This window comes from Ictalurus punctatus, chromosome 1 (assembly GCF_001660625.3).
Source record: "Ictalurus punctatus breed USDA103 chromosome 1, Coco_2.0, whole genome shotgun sequence".
NCBI classification, from domain to species: Eukaryota; Metazoa; Chordata; class Actinopteri; order Siluriformes; family Ictaluridae; genus Ictalurus; species Ictalurus punctatus.
In genome coordinates this window covers 20,334,068-20,356,921 of record NC_030416.2, presented here as the reverse complement: position 1 = coordinate 20,356,921, position 22,854 = coordinate 20,334,068, and the positions used below count along the sequence as shown (strand labels likewise).

Below are 22,854 nucleotides of genomic sequence, written 5' to 3'. Positions count from 1 at the left end.
ATCAAAGACTGATACATTCACACATAGGATTTACAGATCCAGTGGCTGTAATGGTATAACTAAATCTATTATATAAAATATGTATAAATGTATAAACCAATAGGCTTCAGATTTGTTGCCTTAAAAAGCAGAATCAGAGGCTTGTACTGAAAACGAGGACATATTTCGTTTTGCAAGATTTCTGCAATGCATTTTATCTTGAATAAAAGACCTACATAAAGCACCTAAGTCAGATGGTCTAGGTTAATAGAAATAGGCTGTACAACTACACACAAAAGATACGATCTATCTACACTCAAAATGTTAAATCTACAGCCCTTCAGTTTATGAAAACTCTTAAACCTTTAACCCTACAACACTTTCCTTAATCAGACAAAGTTTCAAGTAGAACCGTTTTAGTAAGCTAAAGATCTCTTACATAACTCTTACAGTGTTCTTTTCATAGGGTATACTCTCAGTACACAAAAAAATAGCTCAGGAAATGTATAGATCAGTTTTCATTCAAGAATTACTTTTGACATGGCTGGCGATGTCATGGGGGGGGGGGGGGGGGGGGGGTTATACGCCTTTGCAGATTTTTTACACCATTTTATTGTAATATAAATTAGGTCATTAATCATGTGGAGCGCCCCCTCCTTACTGGCTCTGGGAACTGCATACACTGGGGATTGGAAAGGGTTAAATTTCGCAAACAGCAAGCATTTTCAGACTTTTCCTCAGTCAAATTTTACAGGAAAACAGAGGCATTAAAGATTAGTAAATGGGTCCGTGTGTGTCTCCATAAAGACACTATCTGCGGGATTGGAATGTAAATGTAGTTTGAGTGTGAGCCGATGAATAAACCCACAGTTTATTACACTGGGTCACAGAAGAAGATGTGCCTATAGGCCTACCCCTTGTCATTTATTTCCCAAATACCCATACTACTACTACTACTACTACTACTGCTGCTGCTGCTGCTGCTGCTGCTGCTACTACTACTACTACTACTACTACTACTACTACTACTGCTACTACTACTGCTACTGCTGCCACTGCTACTACTACTACTGCCACTACTACTACTGCTGCAACTACTGCTGCTACTACTACGATTACTACTACTACTGCTACTACTACTACTACTACTACTACTACTACTACTACTGCTGCTGCTGCTGCTGCTGCTACTACTACTACTACTACTACTACTACTGCTACTGCTGCCGCTGCTACTACTACTACTGCCACTACTACTACTGCTGCAACTACTGCTGCTACTACTATGATTACTACTACTACTGATACTACTACTACTGCTGCTACTACTATGACTGCTACTACTACTACTACTGCTGCTACTGCTACTACTACTACTACTACTGCTGCTACTACTACTACTACTACTACTACTACTACTGCTACTGCTGCTACTACTACTACTACTACTACTACTACTACTACTACTACTGCTGCTGCTGCTACTACTACTGCTACTACTACTACTACTACATTTTACGGAAGCTGTAAGGAAATTGCAGGTTTGAAAATAAACACGCACATGCACAATTATTTCAGTAATATCACAGGTTAGATATTGCGTGCAAGGTTCTTCTGGTGATTCTTGCCAGTAATTCAAGTAATCCCTGTATTTTATAGCGCTGCAGTAGTGATGCTCACAAATTGACAAATTTGACAATTTTTCTGCCAGGTAAATGCTACTTTTGTGCGTGACCAATGCCACTTAACTAATGTTACTTAACTCTTGCAGTGAAATTGCTTGATAGACGTAACATAACTTAATAAGGGGGTGTGGGCAGCATCGAACAGGAAGTTGACCCCAAAAATGTTGCGGTCGAAAAAATGACGTAAGCGATGGCTTGCTTTTTAAAATGTAATTATTTACATTTATTGTTACTAAGGCTATAAAGTTGTCATGACTAATAGGCTATATGATACATATATTTAATATGCATATATGCAGACCTATCATAAAATAGGTATACAATTTGGTTCAAATAATGTACACATTGCTCATTTTCAGGATGTCCCAAATTGGGACTGCATGGTTCAGATTAATTGGGTCAGTCTTAAAATACAGTAAGTGGAGAGAGGAAAGTAAAGGCGTATAATGGATACAACAATAGATGCATGAAACACTCTACAGTTATGGCTAAATATTCATCATATGCATTTTATACACATTAAATTGTGTTTTTATGAAATATCTTTAGAAACAGGGGAATACTGGGAAATATTGAACGGTAGGTAGGCCTACTGCTTAATACACAAAGATTCTTACTTAGTGTACTGTGTTCATGTAATTTTAGTGACTGACATTGATCTTTATTTATTTTTTAAAAATATGTTATGTTGAAATAAATCAACATGCATCTTACCTTTTATGTATTATTATTATTGTGGGTTTCTACTGTGATATTTAGCTAATCTGTTCATAAGTATTTTAGAAAATACTTTTTTTGGAAAGGTTTTAAAAAATGTTAAATATTGAAGAATTTCTAAACCTTGTAACTGTTGTTATTACTATAAGAAATGAATTGCAGAATGTCACTTAGGTCAACATTTTAATATGTATGTAATTTTACTTAGTGGTCTATGTTCATAAAAATATTAAAATATGTTGATTGTGAATTTGGAGTTTTTCGATATATTTTTTTTAAGTGGTGGAAGTTCAAAAACTGTCCCAATATGTCTGAATTCACCCTTTTTTTGTACCCATCTGAGTTATTTAGGTACTCACCCCAAAATGAAAGAAATAAGTAATTAAGGTTGCAGTAAACAAATATAGCTGCTAAAAGATCTAAAGATGGACATGAGAATGCAGTAAATATTTAATGTAGAAATGCTTGAAAAATACTTGATTATTTTCATTTCAAACTTAATTACTATGCTTATGAACACTTTTACTCTTACTTGATTACATTTGAAAGAACACCCCCCCCCTCCATCTTTACATTTTTATTTAGATATTCAAAGTACTAAGTTCCAAATAGTCTCTTCTTCTCTCATCCAGCTAATGACTGTACACTGAATTTCACTTGAATTGACATATGTGCATTTGATTTCAATTTCAGTCTGGCATCCAGTGTAATTCACCAGTGTAAAAAGAATAATGTAAATAAATCATCTGCACGGTCCTTCTCATGCTACACAATGTAGTAAGCACTAGATCTATCTGTGTTAATCTAAAGATTGATAAGCCACCAGACTGTGGTTTTGAACTTGAGGAGGAGAAATCATTACTCTACATCATTAAAATGTTTAAATATGCTGGTATATGCATATAAGACTTGTATAAGATGAGGTATCTCCTTTGCCTCCCTTGAAGGCTTCTAATTTGAAAAAACAAAACAAAACATTGATTGCAGTAGCTAACATAATGACTGGGAAGCAAGTCAAATTCTATTTAATGGTAAATTTAGGTTATTTATAGGATTTTTACTTCTGATTAATAATTTAGTGTCACTCATGCATATTGTACATGACCATTTCATAAATGACAGCACGTTGAGTTAGTAACCAGCAAACTTACAGAGATGGAATGTTTTCAGGCAAAATAGCACAATTGTTTTAAAAAGTCATCTTTGACCAGATTTAATTTTGTTACAGTTGAAATAATAAATTTTACTTTTCACATGAAAACATGACTAACTAATTTTATTTGTTGAAGCATTTACTTTTAACTTTTCAATACTTGAGTACACTTTAAACTAGCTTTTGAATTTTTTCACTTACAGTACATTTTTGCCTGGCTGCTTCCATGTTTAACTAAGTAATACTTTGACACATTATCTATACTTTTATTTCTAATTTCTCAGTAATTTTTCCACCCCTCATAGTGTTGCACGAGCACTTCAGCATCTCCATTGTGCTCAGATGTTAATCAACATTACATTTTCTTTTCTTTTTCTTTCTTTCTTTCTTTCTTTCTTTCTTTCTTTCTTTCTTTCTTTCTTTATTTTATTTTAACCTACTATATCATACTATATCTGGAAGTCCAATCCCACCCACACAAGATAAAAAAACAAACACCTGTTCTTGTGACTTAGGTCCCACAGGGTCCCAGACCTGATACACACCTCTAGACTAGCTGAAGGCATTTTCTGATAATAGGATGGACTATCATTTACCTTTTACATTTCCAGCATTTTATCATTCACTTTGTTTTAAAATCACAAATATAGTCAGGGTCATAATAAAAAATCTGAAAGAGAAGAATATTTGCCTGGAATTGGACACATAATCATCGTTGATTGTCAAGTTTCAAAATCAGTTACTAAATACCTTCAACAAGATTGTTTACAAGGGATGTATGAAAGAAGCACTTCTCTGAGATCCTATGGAACACAGTGCCTCAACTTCTTGAAGCATCAATTGAACTATAGTTGTCAGTGTGTGCTGTGTTCAACCAAAATCAAAATCAAAATTTTTGTCCATGCACACCATGGACATAATGCCATGGTTTGATAGAACATGAGAACTGCATACAACTAAAAACACCTGATGTTCACTGTAAAATATGGTGGAGATCACTGATGCCTTGGTACTATTTTGAGACTAGTAGTCCACTGGTATGGATTTGAAAAATGTTTTTTCCCCAATATATTTTGAAAAGCTGTGGTCTGAATTGACGAGAGCAGTCCAAAAAGAGTTCAGAATGCATATGTAAGAATGCTGACACGTACTAGACTGAAGAATCATATCACCCCAGCACTTAAATCACTTCACTGGCTACCTGTGTCTTACAGAATTGATTTTAAAATCCTGTTATTAATTTTTAAATGTCTTCATAGTGGTGCTCCTACACACCTTTGTAATATGATCACTAAATACACTTCTGCTAGATCACTTAGGTCATCCAACTGCAACCTACTGGTTGTACCCAATACATAAGCTGAAAAGCAGGGAGTGTGCCTTTTGTCACTGTGGGCCTAAACTGTGGAACTCTCTCCCAGACAACCTACGTGCAGTTTATTCAATTAGCATTTAAAAAAAAATATCTCAAAGCGCATTTGTTCACTGGGGCCTTTCCTCAAACCAATAAATTTCCATACTTGAATTTATTTGTATCCTTTTATTTTATTATTTTATTTGCTGTCTTTAATTTAATTTATTTAATTTTAATTATTATTAATGATTTTATTTTCTTGTATGTACTGTCACTGGCATGTATGTATGTGTCTTCTGTAAAACACTTTGTAAACATTGTTTTAAAAGGTGCTATATAAATAAACCTTTACACTTACTTACTTACACGTGCTAAATATTTATATATAATGAAAGGCTAAGAGTACTAATGTACTAATAAAAAATAAAAAAAAGGCAGAAAAATGTAAGAAAAATAGTAAAAATGGAACATTTTAAAACTTCATCTTTACATTGTATCACTTTATAAAATATGGTGGGAAAATGGGAGATCATGTTTATACATGAGATTTGTTAAGCAAAATTAATTACAATTGATTAATAAAAAAAAATTAAGCATATGATATTTCATTTTGAAAGGCCATGGTACTATTTATCTGATATTACATGCCTTTTTTTATTTTGCACCGCTGTGCCCCATGAGGACAACAGGTGTTCATGAACAGTTACAACTGGAACACATAGCATCAACTATCATGCCAAACCATGCCGAGTCACTGAGGTCACTTTTTTGTCTATTCCAAAACTAAGTATTTAAAATGCAGATCTGCCTGATTTATACCACAAGTAACATCTGACTCATTGTTTTGTACAGTTTATTTGAAGGTGGGAAGTGTCACCATTACACTGGCAACTTAAGTTTAATTGAATAACAGATAAGTAAAAATGGAAAACATATATGGCAGAGATTTAAAACATTAAAAGACCATTAAAACACAAATCATGGAGAGTGAAAACTATTTTATGACCATTGTAAGTGAATTCGCTTTACTTTTGTGATTATGGTCTAGACGAAAGCCACTTTATAGACCAAAACTCATGAAGGGCAAAAGTAACTGAATTTGATAAAACTGGATGTAAATGCATGTGAGATGGAGGTGAGAAGGGAGAAGGGTAGGAGTAAAAAAAAAAAATAATCATTTGATTAAAAATCAAGGTGATAAAACCCGAATTAAAAGTAAATTATCCCTTAAAGGGTGTTGATTTTATAATGACTCACCATGTTATTGATTAGGTTAGTTGTTTTATTGTTTAAGCATTTGTCTACATTGTGGACAATTGTTATTACTGTTGACTTGTTTAACATTTGGCCTGGTGACAGTATAACTTTGTGAACAAAATGTACACACACTATGGCTACAAGTGACTGTTGTTCCATTCAGGGTGTGTATTCCTGCCTCAAGCCCAGTGTTCCTGCATTAGGTTTTGGATTCAGTGTGACCCTCACCAAGATATAGTGTTTACTGTAGACAAATGGATGAGTGGATTATATAATGATACAATATGCTATTTACATTCAAAAAAATTGGCAGATTTTAAACTTTCTAAACCTAATACACAAGTGAGAAGAGAGAGAGAAAGAGAGAGAGAGAGAGAGTTTTACTTTCTCCAAATATCACATACATTAGAGATTGTCCATGTGTAAGAATACCATGAGTAAAAAAAAATAAAATAAAATTATACATTAAAGATAAAAAAACAAAACAAACAAATCGTCCAGTGTCCAAAACTGTTAACATTCAGTTTTTAAATATTTATATGCTGAAGACAAAAATGTACACAAAATGTACACAGTTTAGAACGGTTTCCTGACGCATCCCTCTACCAAAAAAAAATAAAAAATAAAAAATAAATATATATATATATATATATATATATATATATATATATATATATATATATATTTTATTTTTTTTTTATATATATATATATATATATATATATATATATAAACTGAAAAGGTGCTCAGTGGGGTCGGGAAAACAAATATTTACATTTAATTTTTATTTACATTTTTATTTGAGTTATTTGTAAGTTGAAAGTTAAAACAGAGAATGACAAATAGTCAAGTGAGTTACAGAATTTTATGTTAAATGACAATAATGCTCTTAAGTGATTTGGAGATGCTTCACATTTTTTTTATTTTCTAAAACATTTAAAGAACCTTATATGGAGTGTCCGCAAGTATGGACACTATGCATTAAAGGGTTAATGCATTAAATCTACAACTACATTACCCAGTATTCATCGCGAGCAGGAGGTGAAAACAGGAAGCGAGCACTCACAAGGAAATAGTGTCAAATGTATCAGAGGCGTCATGTCTCTTAACGTTGGATTGAACTGTCCATTGCAAAGCCAATGTAAAGAGCAGCGCAGAAGCTGAATTAAAATTGCTCCATCAAGGAATTCCTTGCTCGTATGATGGAAAGGGCGATGGAGCAATTAAACGTACAGCTGAACCGGCTGACGCGCTCTTTACGCCGCGCCAGGACAGTGGAGCTCCCTGAAGGTAAGGCTGGATCATTTCCTTTCACTTAGCACATCTGTGATTAATGTTGTGATTTCAGCTTTCACAGGAGTGGAGTGAGTATGTGATGATGTCACGATTTGTAACACAGCCGAGAATATAGTTTCTCTTCTTAGTAAGGCCTACACATGATACCTTAATGCTTTATTTAAGCACGTTAAGGATAATGTGGCCTAATTGTACAAGCTTTTGCTGTAATTTCATCATGACAAGATGACACACACACACACACACACACACACAAAACAAAACAAAACAAAACAAAACAAAAGCAAAACACAGTCACCAACCAGGAAGTCCCAGCCCGATGTTTCTTTGAGAAACTCATGTTCCTGGCTTCTTCCCAAACTGCAACTGGATCATTTCTTTACCGTATTTATTGTGGTAACATGCGGTTTGGGTATAACCTTTTAATGTCTAGTGGTCGCTTTATGATCCATTCAACCACTGTACAAAGTACACCTACCTTTCATCTGCATAGGTTTTGGATATTTTATCAGATACACTGGCCATGTAGATGCACTTTGTAGTTAAACAATTACTGATGGAAACTCATCTGTTATTGTGCATTTTGTCAACAACTTCTAGGAACACTGGGCGCTAAGCAGGAATACACCCTGAATGGGATACCAGTCTATCGCAGGGTGCCATGCACACACATTCAAGCCAAGGGTCAATTTATTGTAGCCAGTCCACTTACCGTTATGGCTGCATGAGTAATCATATTTTCACAAGTCACAATAGCAAGTTATTTTTCACCTCAACCGACCTATTGCACTCATTCGTATTGACTAATCAGTGTTTTGTTTTCAAGCATGCTTTGAAATACCGTATTGCAGAAGTTCACGGCTTCACATGCACAACACAGCTGTAGCAGATAACCGTATTAAAGCATACAGCCATTCAGCTTGACTGAACAACAAAAATGGCAGAGCAACAAGAGGAAGGTGGGGGGCATACATTACTTCCTAAAAAGGCATCATCTTTTGTTGTTTGGAGAAAGTGATGTTGATCAGGTGCAAGTCCTATGCAAAGTCGTGCTTCCGTGCTGTATCAGCACCGCAAGGTAACAAAGCAAACCTAATGAACCACCTGAAAAGCCAACATAAAGTACAATATCAAGAATGTCAACGGTTGTAGACACAAAAAGAGGTGTAAAGCTGCTGCACCTGATAGACTTGTACACTGGATTGGGGGATAAATTGTGCATTGAGACATAAGGGCTCCAGTCAGTAATTGTATACATAAGTGTAGCTATAAACCTAGAATGTAGGTAGGGATATCTAATAAAGTGGTCACTGAAGGCACCTCACTTTTGACTATATCCTGTCTACAGGGATTCCTTTAGTCCACACTCCATTCACAAGCAGCGTTTGACTTTTCATACTTCTTTAATGCTTTGTGCTGTGGAAGGTAATGAAACCCTGTCATTGTTCTGAGATAATCTGACTAACCTCCATTAAGTCATTGTTCTCACATTCTGTACAGACAATGAGACAGCTGTCTACACACTCATGCCTATGGTGATGGCTGATCAACACAGGTAGAGAAACAAAACGATAAAAGTAAATATAGTGTAATGTGATGAGTATACTGGTACTTAATGTTTTTTTCCACACTTGTAGATCAGTCTCAGAATTGCTCTTGAACTCTAAGTTTGATGTAAACTACGCATTTGGACGAGTGAAGAGAAGCCTCCTTCATATAGCTGCCAAGTATGTTGACGTCTGAGTGTCTCATTGTCTGTGTTTTATTCTTTAGCACAAAATCTCATGTTCAAATAACATATCTTACTTCTATATTACTGCATCACTGCACCCTTCGTTTGGTCAGTACACTGACTATGTTAAAAACACATGAAGGCTGTTTGCTAAATTCACAAAGAAATAGCTGAACATTTGAACCAGGTCACTTTGCTCTGATGCACAGAGTGCATCTGATTTCACAGCAGGTCTTTTCTCCCTGTATCTTTTCAGCTGTGGGTCAGTGGAGTGTTTGGTCCTCTTATTGAAGCGAGGCGCAAACCCAAACTACCAAGACATCTCTGGATGTACCCCACTCCATCTGGCAGCAAGAAATGGGTAGAGTATTTTTGAAATTTATACACTACTGCCATCTCCTGGCCATAATACATTCCTTATGCCAGCCCCACTGCACTGCATTGTTGGAGACATGATTATCTGCTAATGGGCTGGATTAGGTGTCTAGGAATCGGTGAACAACTGAAAATCATAAAGAAAGTGGAGCTCCAGGATTATTTCTCTCAGTTTGGGATCCCTCAGCTAATATAACAAATGCTGGAATTAGTACGGACTTAGAGGAGAAAAGCTTCTTAGGCTTCACCAAACATTTGCCTTAATTCCTGTATTATTTGTAGGAATAATATAAACTATATGCATACCTACTTTAACAGGCAGAAGAAGTGCATGGGTAGACTGTTGGAGTACAATGCAGATGTAAACATCTGCAACAATGAAGGCCTAACTGCTGTAAGTATATGTTGATCATGATGCTAATTATTTACACTGCTGTGATTAGCTGTTGAACATATTAAGAGCAGATATTGTTGATTTATTTATGTACTCTAAAGCCTGTTGTGCTGATTTACAGATTCATCTTTTCTGTTTCATGCACTACCTTTCTGTGTCTACAGATTCACTGGCTGGCGGTTAACGGGAGGACAGAGCTGCTTCATGACTTGGTGCAGCATGTATCTAATGTGGATGTGGAGGATGCCATGGGTCAGACAGCCCTACATGTGGCCTGCCAGAACGGACACAAGACCGTAAGGCAATATTTAATTAATTGTGTAAGATTGTAGTGAGCCTAGTCAGGATATGTATTTTATTTTTTTTGTCATCAGATAAATACTAATACATTAGTTATGGAATACATGATGACAATTCTTATTATACAACTTGTTTTACAAAACTAGAACAGAAACATTATCATTAACGTCTGATGATTGTGTTGCAAGATCTATTACTGAGTATCAGTATTTTGGCCAATATTGTCATGAAATTCTATATCAAGCATTATATTATTCTGTATAAAATGTTCTTCTGGCTGTCTTGTATTGTATGCACCACAATTAGATATTACTCATAGAAGATTTTCTGTTTATTATGGCAATGAACTCTGCTGATATTGTTTGTTTATGCTGTGTTATGTAGACAGTGCTGTGCCTTCTGGACAGTGGAGCAGACATCAATAGGCCCAACGTCTCTGGAGCGACCCCTCTCTACTTCGCTTGCAGGTCACTAGTATAATTATCTCCCTTAACACATACCAGTAAAGCAGTTGCTGTGGTGCAAGCTTTGAAATGACATGCCTCCAGTTTACTGCTGCTTCTCCCAACTGCATGTTTAAAGTAGTGAATTAAGAATAATGAGGAAAACTGTCAGTTTCTGTCTTTGGGTAGACTAATGAGACTGCTATTTGATAAGACTGCAGTGACTGAAGAGATTTCCAATTTTTTTTTCCTCTCATTTATCATGCTTGGTAGACTTGGATGAGTGGGTTGCCAACCAACAATGTTCCTCTATTTTCCCATTTCATTTAGAAATGGCATTCAGTGGCTGTCTACTTGAACCTACTTATACATGCATACAAGCGAGGCACCTTTTCTAACAAATAATTCAGACACATTATTAAGTAACTGTCTATTGATGAAGCTCTGAAAGTTTTATTTAGGGATGCACCGAAATGAAAATTCTTGGGCGAAGCCGAAACCGAATATAATGAAAAACTTGTCCGAAGGCCGAATACCGAACACGTTTTTTCGCGTTTTTCCATTTATTTTGCCATTTTTTTCACCATTGCATAAATTAAATAGTCAAAATGTGCTTTTTACTATTTATTTTTTTTTGCTTTTCAAAGAAAAAAATCAATTACAAAAACTACAATTTCAAAATATTTATTTAACACATTTTTTTTTATTCCAGCAGGCATAGGCTACCAACAAGGCACAATATAACTTTAAATAAATAAATGAGTAAAATAAAAATATTTTGAATTGGTCATCTTTGAGCCCCTCTTGAATAGCCTATGTTAGGCCTATAACTGACTGCTCAAAGGATGTAACACTCTGTAGCCTACAACAAAAAAGTGCATTGACGAGTGCAAAAAATGGTTCTATTCGGTTCTATACGGCTAACTATATTGGGGTATATACTGCTTGCGTCCCCGTACACCTCATGGAGTATTATAGTAGATATAGTATAGTTAGATATGTTGTTAATGTTATGTTCCCTTAAATAAATACGTCTTTACCTGCTTCCGTACTCTACTCCCTTATGTCTCGCTACGTGACAGAATACTCCTGAATAGAAACAAAACAAACGCGCGTGTCCACAGTAAACAATGTCACGGTTGTCAACATCCAAAGAACATGCGCTCATGCACATAGCTCGTGCATGCGCGTGCCCCCTCATCGCTCCGAGCATGCTGCCGGAAGTAGAGGTCGTGAAATTCGCGCATCTCACTCTGGATGCTAAGCTGTTTGGCGCGTCATCAAACACGTCATTGTTCGGTCAAATTCATTCGGCCTTTTCACTTATTCGGCCGAAAAACGAAAGCGCTTTTTTTTTTTTTTTTTGCTATTTTTGGCCGAATAATTTCGGTTGCCAAAAATTCGGTGCATCCCTAGTTTTATTGTCTGCTTTGTCTTTAATATCAGATACTGTCAATCAAGATATGTTTGTGTTGAACTTACCAGCTGTGTTGTAGTAGGTTGTGGTAACTGGGATATTAATACAAAAACAACAAAAATCCAGGTGCTACACTGTCAAGTACATTCTGTATCTTATTGCATAGTGCAAGATTTGAGACATGGTCTTTGTTAGTGTTGAACAAAGTGTGTGTCATGAAATATTGTGTCAATATTGGATAAATGTGAGAGGCATGATATTGTGTAATAAAATATAGGAGACTGCGGGGGCACTGTGGGTTAGTGGTTAGAATGTTTGCATTGCATCTCCGGGGTTTTTTGGGGGGGAGGGGGTTCCAGCCCCATCTCCGCCCTGCGTGCACAGAGTTTGCATCTTCTCCCCGTGCTTTTGGGGGTTTCCTTTGGTTCTCCGATTTGCTCCTGCAGTCCAAAGACATGCTTTTTAGGCTGATTTGCATTTCTAAATTGTCTGTAGTGTCTGAATGGGCATGTGAATGTGTGTGAGATTGTGCCTCATGGCTCAAGGCTCCTCATGACCTTGTGTAGGATAAGCTGTACAGAAAATGGATGGATGGAATATAGGATACTGCAATGTGCCAATAAGCAAATGTAGTCAATATAACACCAAAAGGCTTTGTTGCATGTAGGGTCGGCGGTCTTCCCATTTTTTCCAGTTGCCTTGTTTCCATCGCCTGATTGCAACTGACTAACTAGGTGATGCACCAGTAAAGCTGTACAAAGCTGATGAGCCCCTTGTGATTTTAGTGCTAAGCTATACCATCTGTCACTTGTGGTGGAGGGGTCTACAGGCAAATGCATCTGGCCATAATGGTGACACCCAGTGATTTACTAATTTGGTCAGGCATCTACACAGTTACATATTAAGTCAAGTGATTATCATTTGAAGCATGTTGAGCCACCTGGAAACGTTCTAATGAGTAATCTTAAAAATATGCAAAGGCGAATGCCATCTGCTTTATGAGCCTGACTGCATCAGAAGTACTCACCTATGTGGAGATTAAAGAAAAGGGAAACACAATCAGGTGTAATAAAACAACACAATCCTCCATTGTCCACTCTTTACATTTGAAGTGAGTTTATTACTTTTACACCACGTTTTACTGTAGTGGTACCTTGGGGATGTCCAGATGATATAATAGTTTGTACATAGATGCTTGCATAAAATATGTGTTCAACTCTGTCACTCTCACAGCCATGGCCAGAGGGACACAGCCCAAATCCTGCTCCTCAGGGGTGCCAAGTACTTGCCGGACAAAAATGGAGTCACCCCACTTGACCTTTGTGTGCAGGTAAGTTGTGTACAGAGCACAGATGCCCAATTCTAGTAGTAAATGTGGATGTGTAGTCTACATTCAGGTAAAGATATTCTTATTAATTCTCATACATTCTTCCTACATTGTTAAGGGTGGTTATGGTGAAACATGTGAGATTCTCATACAGCATCATGGGAGGCTGTTTCAGACACTCATTCAGATGACACAGAATGATGACTTAAAAGAGAATATGGTGAGAATATGTTCCCCTTGTATCACAAACTTTTCCCTCATTAACATTTTTTGTCAACATATATGCATGTGAATATATATTAGTGGCAAGAAAAAGTATGTGAATTTTTTGGAATTTCATGGTTTTCTGCATAAATTTGTCATAAAATGTGATCTGATCTTCATCTAAGTCAAGGGTATTGACAAATATAATGTGCCTAAAATAATAACAAAAAAAATTCTGATACCTCATGTCTTTATTGAACACACTCATTCAACATTCCAATTGTCAGTGGAAAAAGTAAGTGAATAGGTGTGATGTACGGCAAAAGGTTGTTGAGCTTCACAAAATAGGAGGTGGCTATAAGAATACAGCAAAAGCATTGAAAATGCCCATTTCCACCATCAGGGCAATAATTAAGAATTTCCAGTCAACTGGAAATGTTATGAATCAACCTGGAATTGGACATTTGTCTACAGGTGGATCTCAAAAAATTAGAATATCGTGGAAAAGTAATTTTTTTTCTATGTAATTTAATTAAAAAGGTAGGATTTATATTCTCATGTAACATATATTCTAGCTTCACTGCACATAAACTGAAATATTTCAAGCCTTTTTTTGTTTAATATTGATGATTATGGCTTACAGCTCATGGAAATCAAAAATTCAGTATCTCAAAATATTAGAATAAAGATTTTATAATACAGAAATGTGGACCTGAGAAGAGCCCTATGTAGCTAATTAACTCAAAACACCTGAAAAGGTTTCCTGAGCCTTTAACCTCTGTCTGATTCAGTACATACAACCACAATCAATTTTCAGATGAAAGTAAATTTTCATTTCATTTGGAAATCAAGGTTCCAGAGTCTGGATGAAGGGTGGTGAGGCACAGAATCCACGTTGCTTGAAGTCCAGTGTGAAGTTTCCACAGTAAGTGATGATTTGGTGTGCCATGTCTGCTAGTGTTGGTCCACTGTGTTTTCTCAAGTCGAGAGTCAAAGCAGCATCTACCAGGAGACTGTAGAGCACTTCATGCTCCCATCTGCTGACAAGCTTTTGGAGATGCTGATTTCCTTTTCCAGCAGGACTTGGCACCTGCCCACAGTGCCAAAACTACTAGTAACTGGTTTGATGACCATGGTATTACTGCGCTTGATTGGCCAGCCAACTTGCCTGACCTGAACCCTATAGAGAATCTATGAGAGACACTAGACCCAACAATACAGACATGCTGAAGGCTGCTATCAAAGCAACTGGGGCTTCTATAACACCTTAGCAGTACCATAGGCTCATTGCCTTCATGCCATGCTGCATTGATGCAGTAATTTGTGCAAAAGGAACCCCGACCAAGTATTGAGTAACATATATATTTTCAGAAGGTTGATATTTCTGTATTATAAATTCTTTATTCTAATACTTTGAGATACTGGATTTTTGATTTCCATGAGCTGTAAGCTGTAATCATCAAGATTAAAACAAAATATGAAAGTTCCACTTTTTAAATTAAATTACTGGAAAAAAAATAACTTTTCCACAATATTCTAATTTTTTGAGATGTACCTGTATATTGTCTCACGCACTGTCAAGAGGATGGTTCGGGTGGCCACAAAATCTCCAAGGATCACAGCTGGAGGATTGCAGAAGTTAGTTGCATCTTGGGGTCAGAAAGTCTCCAAAACTAAAATCCGAAGTCACCTAAATCACCACAAGATGTTTGAAAGGGTTTCAAGAAAAAGCTTCTACTCTCATCCAAAAACAAACCCAAGTGTCTTCAGTTTGACAGACACTACTGAAACCTCAAATGGGATCGGGTTCTATGGTCTGGTGAAAACAAAATAAACCTTTTTGGCAATAAACACCAGAGGTGGTTTTGGCACACACAGAGAGGTAGCCATTATGGAAAAGTACCTCATGCCCACGGTTAAATATGCTGGTGGCTCTTTAATGTTTTGGGGCTGTTTTTCTGCCAGTGGACCTGGGCATTTTGTTAGGGTACATGGCATCATGGACTACATCAAATATCAACAGGTATTAAATGAAAACCTGACTGCCACTGCCAAAAAGCTTAAAATGGGCCATGGTTGGATCTTCCAACAGCACAATGATCCAAAACATACATCAAAATCAACACAAAAATGGTTTACTGACCACAAAATCAAGGTCCTGCCATGGCCATCCCAGTCCCCTGACTGCAAAACTTTAGAAAACCTTTGGGGTGAACTGAAAAGGAGAGTCCTCCAGCATGGACCTCAAAATTTGTTGGATCTGGAGAGATTCTGTATTGAGGAATGGTCCTTGGTTCCTTACCATGTATTCTCCAACCTCATTAGGCATTATCAGATAAGACTTTTAGTTGTTATCTTTGCAAAGGGAGGTAGCACAAAGTATTGACTAAAAGTGTGCCAGTAATTGTTGCACACCTATAGTTAACAAATAGATTTATTTCTTTGATAAACCTGTTTTGTTTGCAGTTGTTATCCATAAAAGCAGAGTATTTTAATGATTTTTTTTTATCAAAAGGTTAAACAGTAAAGACTAAAGACAAATTTTCACAGTCATTATATATGTATATATGTATATGTGTGTGTGTGTGTATGTGTGTATATATATATATATATATATATATATATATATATATATATATATATATATATATATATATATATATATATATATATATATATATATATATATATTACACACACACACACACACACACATACATATACATGTGTATATGTTTGCTTTAGCTCAGGCAGGTTCTTGAGCATGTATCTCAGCAGAATGACTCCAATTATCAGAGAATCCTTACCAGCTTGGCTGAGGTGGCCACCACAAACGGACACAAGCTGCTCAGGTAGGTGTCATCTCCATTGTGGAGGTCCTTTACTATGCTCTCAACCACAAAATCTCTTCCAGCACAACATTCTGCTCCTGCATAATCAATTTCTTTTTCCCTTCTTAGTTTGTCTAGTAATTATGAGGCCCAAATGAAGAGTCTGCTCAGAATAGTGCGGCTCTTCTGCCACGTATTCCGTTTGGGTCCGTCCTCTCCTAACACTGGCATTGACCTGGGATACAATGGAAACAAAACCCCACGCAGTCAGGTCTTCAAGGTCAGTGTGTGTTGCCTTCAGCTGAGCCTTCATTATCTTTCTAAAGTAAAATTATTTCAATCCCTTGAAAAGTTGTACTGGAGTGATTTGTCCTGAAGAGGGTGCTCACTGTATGAATTTGTGTAGACAATTTCATGTTCCTAGTTAGATGTGTCTCATTTATCCACTATTATGTTTGCTATCTAAAATACAAAGTAGCTAATGTCATACTAAATATAAGCCACAGTTGGGGATATTTTGCACATAGGCTATTTGGAGGTCTTGCAGTGCTTTACAAATAGGTCAGTACTATATTTTTGGCCACTTATACACATTGTTGAGCCTTGTGATGATTAATAGATCCCTGACCCACGCAACACTTCATATATTTTCAGAGTTTACTTTCGGTTGCTGTAGTCTGACCCATTGTTCAGATGAGTGAAAAACATGCTGATGTAAAACTGAAAAATGGTCAGTCATAAAACAAGAAAATTGAATACAGTCTAACTAATAACCTTATGGACTAATTGGTGCTGCCAAAGGTTTTTTTGTGTGCCTTTCTTAGCAGGACTGATTTTTTTTGTTTTTTCCTTCAAACACATATTTTTTATAGTAGTGATTACATTTTTATCAGCTTCTCATTGTAGATGAAGCGCCATCTTTAATATGACACATTCAGCTTATTAAAATTACCGGTGTGTAGTTCATGCCTTTTGAAGTTGCCAAATTTTTCTTGAGTAGAGGTGATATTCACATCTACATGTAAATATCAGGAAATGAATACTGAAATTCTGATCAAATTGAAATTCTGATCTCATATATTTATCTTTTGATCTCAAACCCAAATGTCATCAGTGTATAGCAAAAAAAGAATAACTGGCCTTGCTGTTCCAATACTTTCAGAGGGGACTATTTATTTAGTTGGGCGTTTTCCATTCAGCAGCTGATTTTCAGCTACATAATTTATTTGTATGTAAAGCAATGCAGCTCTGAACAGTATAACTCAATCAGTTGAACATCTCTAACTCTTTAGATGTGTGAAAAAGTCTTTGCCATTTTTGTGATGTGTGGGTGCTTTTTCTCAGCCTCTGGAGCTGCTGTGGCATTCTCTGGATGAATGGCTGGTGCTCATCTCCACAGAGTTGGATAGGAAATGTGGAGACACTGACTCTTCTCCAGGGAGTGACATTGCCTCGCTCATTCTGAAGCAGCGGGAGGCTGATCCTTCCATTGTCGCCGACACCCCTGACCTTCTGTCCTCCTCACTGGATCCTGAGACGCCCGAGGCTTATGTAGATGGTCAGGATGTGATCTCCATGACTGCCAACCGGCTGAGTGCAGTAATCCAGGCCTTCTATATGTGCTGCTCCTGCCAGATGCCACAGGGGTAAGAATAGACACTCACCCTTACAAATGAATTCCTGACATTTACCTAAATGAAACTTAGTGAATTTTAACATAATGTGACTTTTCTGAGAGAGGAGAATGTTTAGAACCAAGAAGACAATGCCTATGACACATTTTTATTTGTTGCTAAATATGTCACTCGAAATATATATATAATTTCCCTCCCCTTAATACCTTGTTATTGTTTAAGTTATTTTTTGGTTTAATTATTCACAATGTTTTGAACCAACTGTGGCATAATTAATTGTGCATTAGTGGATGTCACGGTGTTGCCTTCTACGATATGCTAATCAGGAAGGGAAACAATTAATACATTGTATTAGCAGGATAAATAGCTTATCTGCATATTAAGGTTATTGTTTACCCAGCCTCATTTTTATGACCTGGTGTTTTTGTATTATCAGAGTAAGCGGTTTAGATATTGTGCAAACATTACAGCACAGAAGATTCCAAAAAGTATCAAAATGTCTTTCAAACAACAAATGATATTTATATGCAGATGATAATGATAATGATGATAAATAATCAAATATCAATTGAAGTGCCTTTTATGCCATCAAGTTGCATATTGTGTGAGAGTCAGGGTTCTGCTGTAGGTGGGTCTGACCTTGGACTAATAGCTTTTATTTTTGTTTAAGCAATGTTAATGGACATTTTGAACCCCATTTAGAAACTTTCTTTCATTCATTCTCTTAAATAATGTTTATAATAATTGCAGATATATAGTTATACATGGAAAAACTTTCTTTTTAATTGAAGAAGACAATTCATATGCCGAAACCTGAGAATATAAAGGTGCTTGAAATGTTGAACTGTGCGTGGAGTGTTTTGTTGGAATAAAACTTTACAGCTTCGCCATATGTTGAAAATCTAAATATTGCTCAATTGTTATTTAGTTGATATACTAATATTTGCTAATTTTCATGGGTGCAAATAAATCTGAAGAGTACTTATCCCAGCAATTATGGTAAAACATACTCTAGTAGCTTTAAATTTATAATTGACATAAAGTGAATGATCGTATTAGTTATATATGGTCTACTACAATAAATATTACATTTTAAATTAAAACTTTAAATAGTTTTACAATGGCAGCGGTCCAGTAATCATAATCCTAACCATTTAATATGATCACAATTACTGTTTGTCAAAGTACTGCAGTTTTACTCTAGCCAAAATGCTAGACACACTGCAAAGTGGAAAGCCATGATGGAGCAATGCAGAATATTAAAACACAATTACGGACTGGTTTAGAAGAAAGATGCAAATAGTAATATTAAATATTTCTCAGTTGATTTTTCTCTTCAGCAATATAATTATTTCAATCAGAGCTTAGCTTTGCATAACAGTTACTAAAATAAACAAGAAAATAATGCTGCCTCACACTTCTGTTACCCCTGAAGCTTTCTAACTGCATGTAATTAGGAAATTAAATAGGTTTTTAATTACCACTGAATTGATGATCTCTTGGCAGGTTCTAGTGAAATGTCTCTTGTCTTTTTGTATATTTTAGACTGCCCTTGTCATTAGAGACTGGAGTGATGATTTTGGAAATCACCCTTTAAATAATTCAGCTATATTGTGTTTGCTAATCGATCAATGGGTATAATGAGTTTGCAATTGGTGTAATTAAAGTCCTAATACAGGTTGCTTTTCTTAGCACTTTGTTTCTGAGGCTTTTTTCTCTCAGATGATCTGTTAACCATCCATCTCTCTTTTCTTGCCTAGCATGACATCTCCTCGTTTCATTGAGTTTGTTTGTAAGCAAGATGAAGTACTTAAGTGTTTTGTAACCAGGTAAGTGAACATTGACTTTCTGTAACTGTCTCTCCTTGTCCATGACAGTAGCATTTCAAAGTGAAAATTTTAACCTTCCATATAATATTTGCCCATTTTTTTCCCACAGGAACCCAAAGATAATCTTTAATCACTTCCATTTCCTGCTGGAATGTCCAGAGCTCATGTCTCGCTTCATGCACATAATCAAAGGCCAGGTATGTGGTCTGATGCACATGTTAAAGCAGCACTTCCAACATAGCCCCTCGTTTGATTTCAAAGAAGTGACCTTTTGTGCTGCAGAACTCTTGGGACTTGTGCTGATAGACTTTCAAACACCTGTCTAAATCAGCTAGGATCATTTAACTGTGTTATTATGCTGCAGTTAATGCCTGTCTTAAGGTCTGTTATATGGTTTCATAAATTTTAACTGCTGCTTTACTATGTCGTGTTCACAAAGTTTTTGGTATTCATATTTGAGCTACTGCATGCTCAGCCTCGTTACCTCCAGATTATGGTCCACTGGGGAATGCAGTGCCATTTTAATTACAGACTTTAACTTGCCGAATCCGATTTCATCTCTTGATTTTCCTCTTCACATGCTCCAGGTGCCCCTGGAGGAAAGAATTCCTTTCAGTCTTATTAATTTGTACGTCTTGCAGACTTCCCCCTCCTTGCATCATGAATCAAGTCATTTAAATATTATGCAAATGAATTGTAGTCTCTCCTCTCTGTGTAGCTGAAGTGTTCCTTTTCCCTATCTCCATTTCACTGAGGCAAGGTCTGTAGTTTATAGTGTAACGAATGGATGATTAATAGGCCAGTCGAATGCTCTTTGGGCAAAGTATAAGACATGAGTGTCTAATCAATATGACGAAGTTTAAATTATCCTTTTGCTCCACAGCCGTTTAAGGACAGGTGTGAGTGGTTTTATGAGCATCTCCTGGCTGGACAGCCCGACTCTGATATGGTCCATCGGCCCGTCAGTGAGAATGATATTTTACTGATTCACAGAGGTACTAGAATTCCCGTTCTGAATGTTAGAAGGATCCTACCTTTATTTACACACTCATTGTCTAGATTTAGATCATGATCATGGCACTTTGTCTTCCTTTCTTAGAGTCTATATTCCGCAGCAGCTGTGAGGTTGTGTCCAAGTTCACCAATGAGAAGCTCAAGCAGGGCATTGCCGTACGCTTTCATGGTGAAGAGGGAATGGTCAGTTTGAAAACATCTCTTCTGTGTACACAATACAATACTCTCTAATCTGGACCTGCTGTGCAAGATGTGCTGCAGTCTTGGGAAACAGATCTTATGCTGTTGATGTCGGCAGATGGTACTCACATTGTCTCTCTCTGTCTCAGGGTCAGGGGGTGGTGAGAGAGTGGTTTGACATTCTCTCTAATGAGATCATCAATCCAGACTACGCACTGTTCACACAATCGGCAGATGGTAAGCAATATTCTAACTGTAACTCCGCAATGTGCTGACTATTAATATGCGCCTTTGTTGAGAATTTCTTCAGGCTCTTCAGTTTCATATGTGTGTGTCTTCCCCTGCCTGTGTGTTTTATAACTCTTTTATATATCATAATACATTTGTGTATTTTGGTGTATGTGGTTGTGTCAGTGACTTTGACTTACTTTATCTCTGTACCTCTATGCACAGTAGCTAATTATTGGACATTGATTGCACAACAAGTGTTACAGATCAGAGGCTTAGTCAATAATCATTGGAAAAACACTGCTGTGTAAGTACAATCCTTTATTTACTTGAATGGTATGTATCTTTTACAGGTACTACATTTCAACCCAACAGTAACTCCTCTGTCAACCCAGACCATCTGAACTACTTCCGGTTTGCAGGTCAAATCCTGGGCCTGGCCCTGTACCACCGCCAGCTGGTGAATATATACTTCACCCGCTCCTTCTATAAGCACATACTGGGTAATGCACAGACAGGCACATTGACACATTAATGTGCACAAAATATGTATGTAAATTACAAGGTTGTTTACATATGCACAGAATGATGTAATTGTGTGTTTATCTGTCCAGGTATCCCAGTGAATTATCAGGATGTGTCTTCCATTGATCCAGAATATGCCAAGAACCTGCAGTGGATTCTGGACAATGACATCAGTGACTTGGGCCTGGAGCTCACGTTTTCTGTGGAGACAGATGTGTTTGGAGCCATGGAAGAAGTTCCACTCAAACCAGGTGGAAGTGGCATTCAGGTCACCCAAGATAACAAGGTGAGGACATAAATGCAGGTACAATCAAGGAAAACTCTTCACATATTGTAATCCCACAGTTTGAGTTTCTATTATTTAATAATGTGATTTTTATCATGGTATAAGTCTTTGTATCTCTCTCTCTCTCTCTCTCTCTCTCTCTCTCTCTCTCTCTCTCTCGCTCGCATTCTCTCTCTCAGGATGAATATGTGCAGCTTGTAACAGAGTTGCGGATGACTCGAGCCATTCAGCCTCAAATCAATGCTTTCCTTCAGGGCTTCCACACCTTTATTCCTCCATCACTCATTCAGCTCTTTGATGAGTATGAACTGGCAAGTAGCTTTCCAATTCTAATGATGATCATTTTGCTTCTTCTTGCTCATCTTCGGATGATATATTTCTACATAAGTGAAAAGTTCTCCGTTCTCTCTTTTCCTTTCTTTCTTACTTCTCAACCCAACCCCCGCACCCACAACACACACACATAATTCTCAATAGATCAGTTCAGTTTAACTTTATTTAATTTTAGCAAAATTTTACAGAGAAATAGGCATGAAATCCCCCATGGGCAGAAGACAGCATTTACAGAGAAAATCTCTCACATGACTGTGGAAGGGGAATCAGCCCTCAGAAGTAGGAATCAATTTTTCTCTGGCTGAGCCTACACTGAGAATCAAATATTGTGATATTAGGAAACTCATGCTGGAAGCAACTG

At 36.8% G+C, this 22,854-nt stretch overlaps 1 protein-coding gene across 1 annotated transcript in view; it reads left to right on the top strand.

The window, feature by feature from the left end:
• Positions 1 to 7,181: 7,181 nt before the first annotated feature.
• Positions 7,182 to 22,854, top strand: part of hace1 (HECT domain and ankyrin repeat containing E3 ubiquitin protein ligase 1) — a 24,454-nt gene continuing 8,781 nt past the window's right edge. Inside the window, exons 1-20 of the mRNA XM_017476716.3 lie at positions 7,182 to 7,435; positions 8,942 to 8,996; positions 9,079 to 9,168; positions 9,430 to 9,534; positions 9,867 to 9,942; positions 10,107 to 10,238; positions 10,627 to 10,709; positions 13,336 to 13,432; positions 13,548 to 13,649; positions 16,379 to 16,485; positions 16,594 to 16,744; positions 17,809 to 18,110; positions 19,859 to 19,927; positions 20,037 to 20,124; positions 20,811 to 20,922; positions 21,027 to 21,124; positions 21,271 to 21,358; positions 21,703 to 21,852; positions 21,964 to 22,160; positions 22,340 to 22,471. Coding sequence (XP_017332205.1) covers positions 7,345 to 7,435; positions 8,942 to 8,996; positions 9,079 to 9,168; positions 9,430 to 9,534; positions 9,867 to 9,942; positions 10,107 to 10,238; positions 10,627 to 10,709; positions 13,336 to 13,432; positions 13,548 to 13,649; positions 16,379 to 16,485; positions 16,594 to 16,744; positions 17,809 to 18,110; positions 19,859 to 19,927; positions 20,037 to 20,124; positions 20,811 to 20,922; positions 21,027 to 21,124; positions 21,271 to 21,358; positions 21,703 to 21,852; positions 21,964 to 22,160; positions 22,340 to 22,471 — 2,325 coding nt within the window. The 5' untranslated portion in view covers positions 7,182 to 7,344. The remainder of the gene's footprint in view (positions 7,436 to 8,941; positions 8,997 to 9,078; positions 9,169 to 9,429; positions 9,535 to 9,866; positions 9,943 to 10,106; positions 10,239 to 10,626; positions 10,710 to 13,335; positions 13,433 to 13,547; positions 13,650 to 16,378; positions 16,486 to 16,593; positions 16,745 to 17,808; positions 18,111 to 19,858; positions 19,928 to 20,036; positions 20,125 to 20,810; positions 20,923 to 21,026; positions 21,125 to 21,270; positions 21,359 to 21,702; positions 21,853 to 21,963; positions 22,161 to 22,339; positions 22,472 to 22,854) is intronic.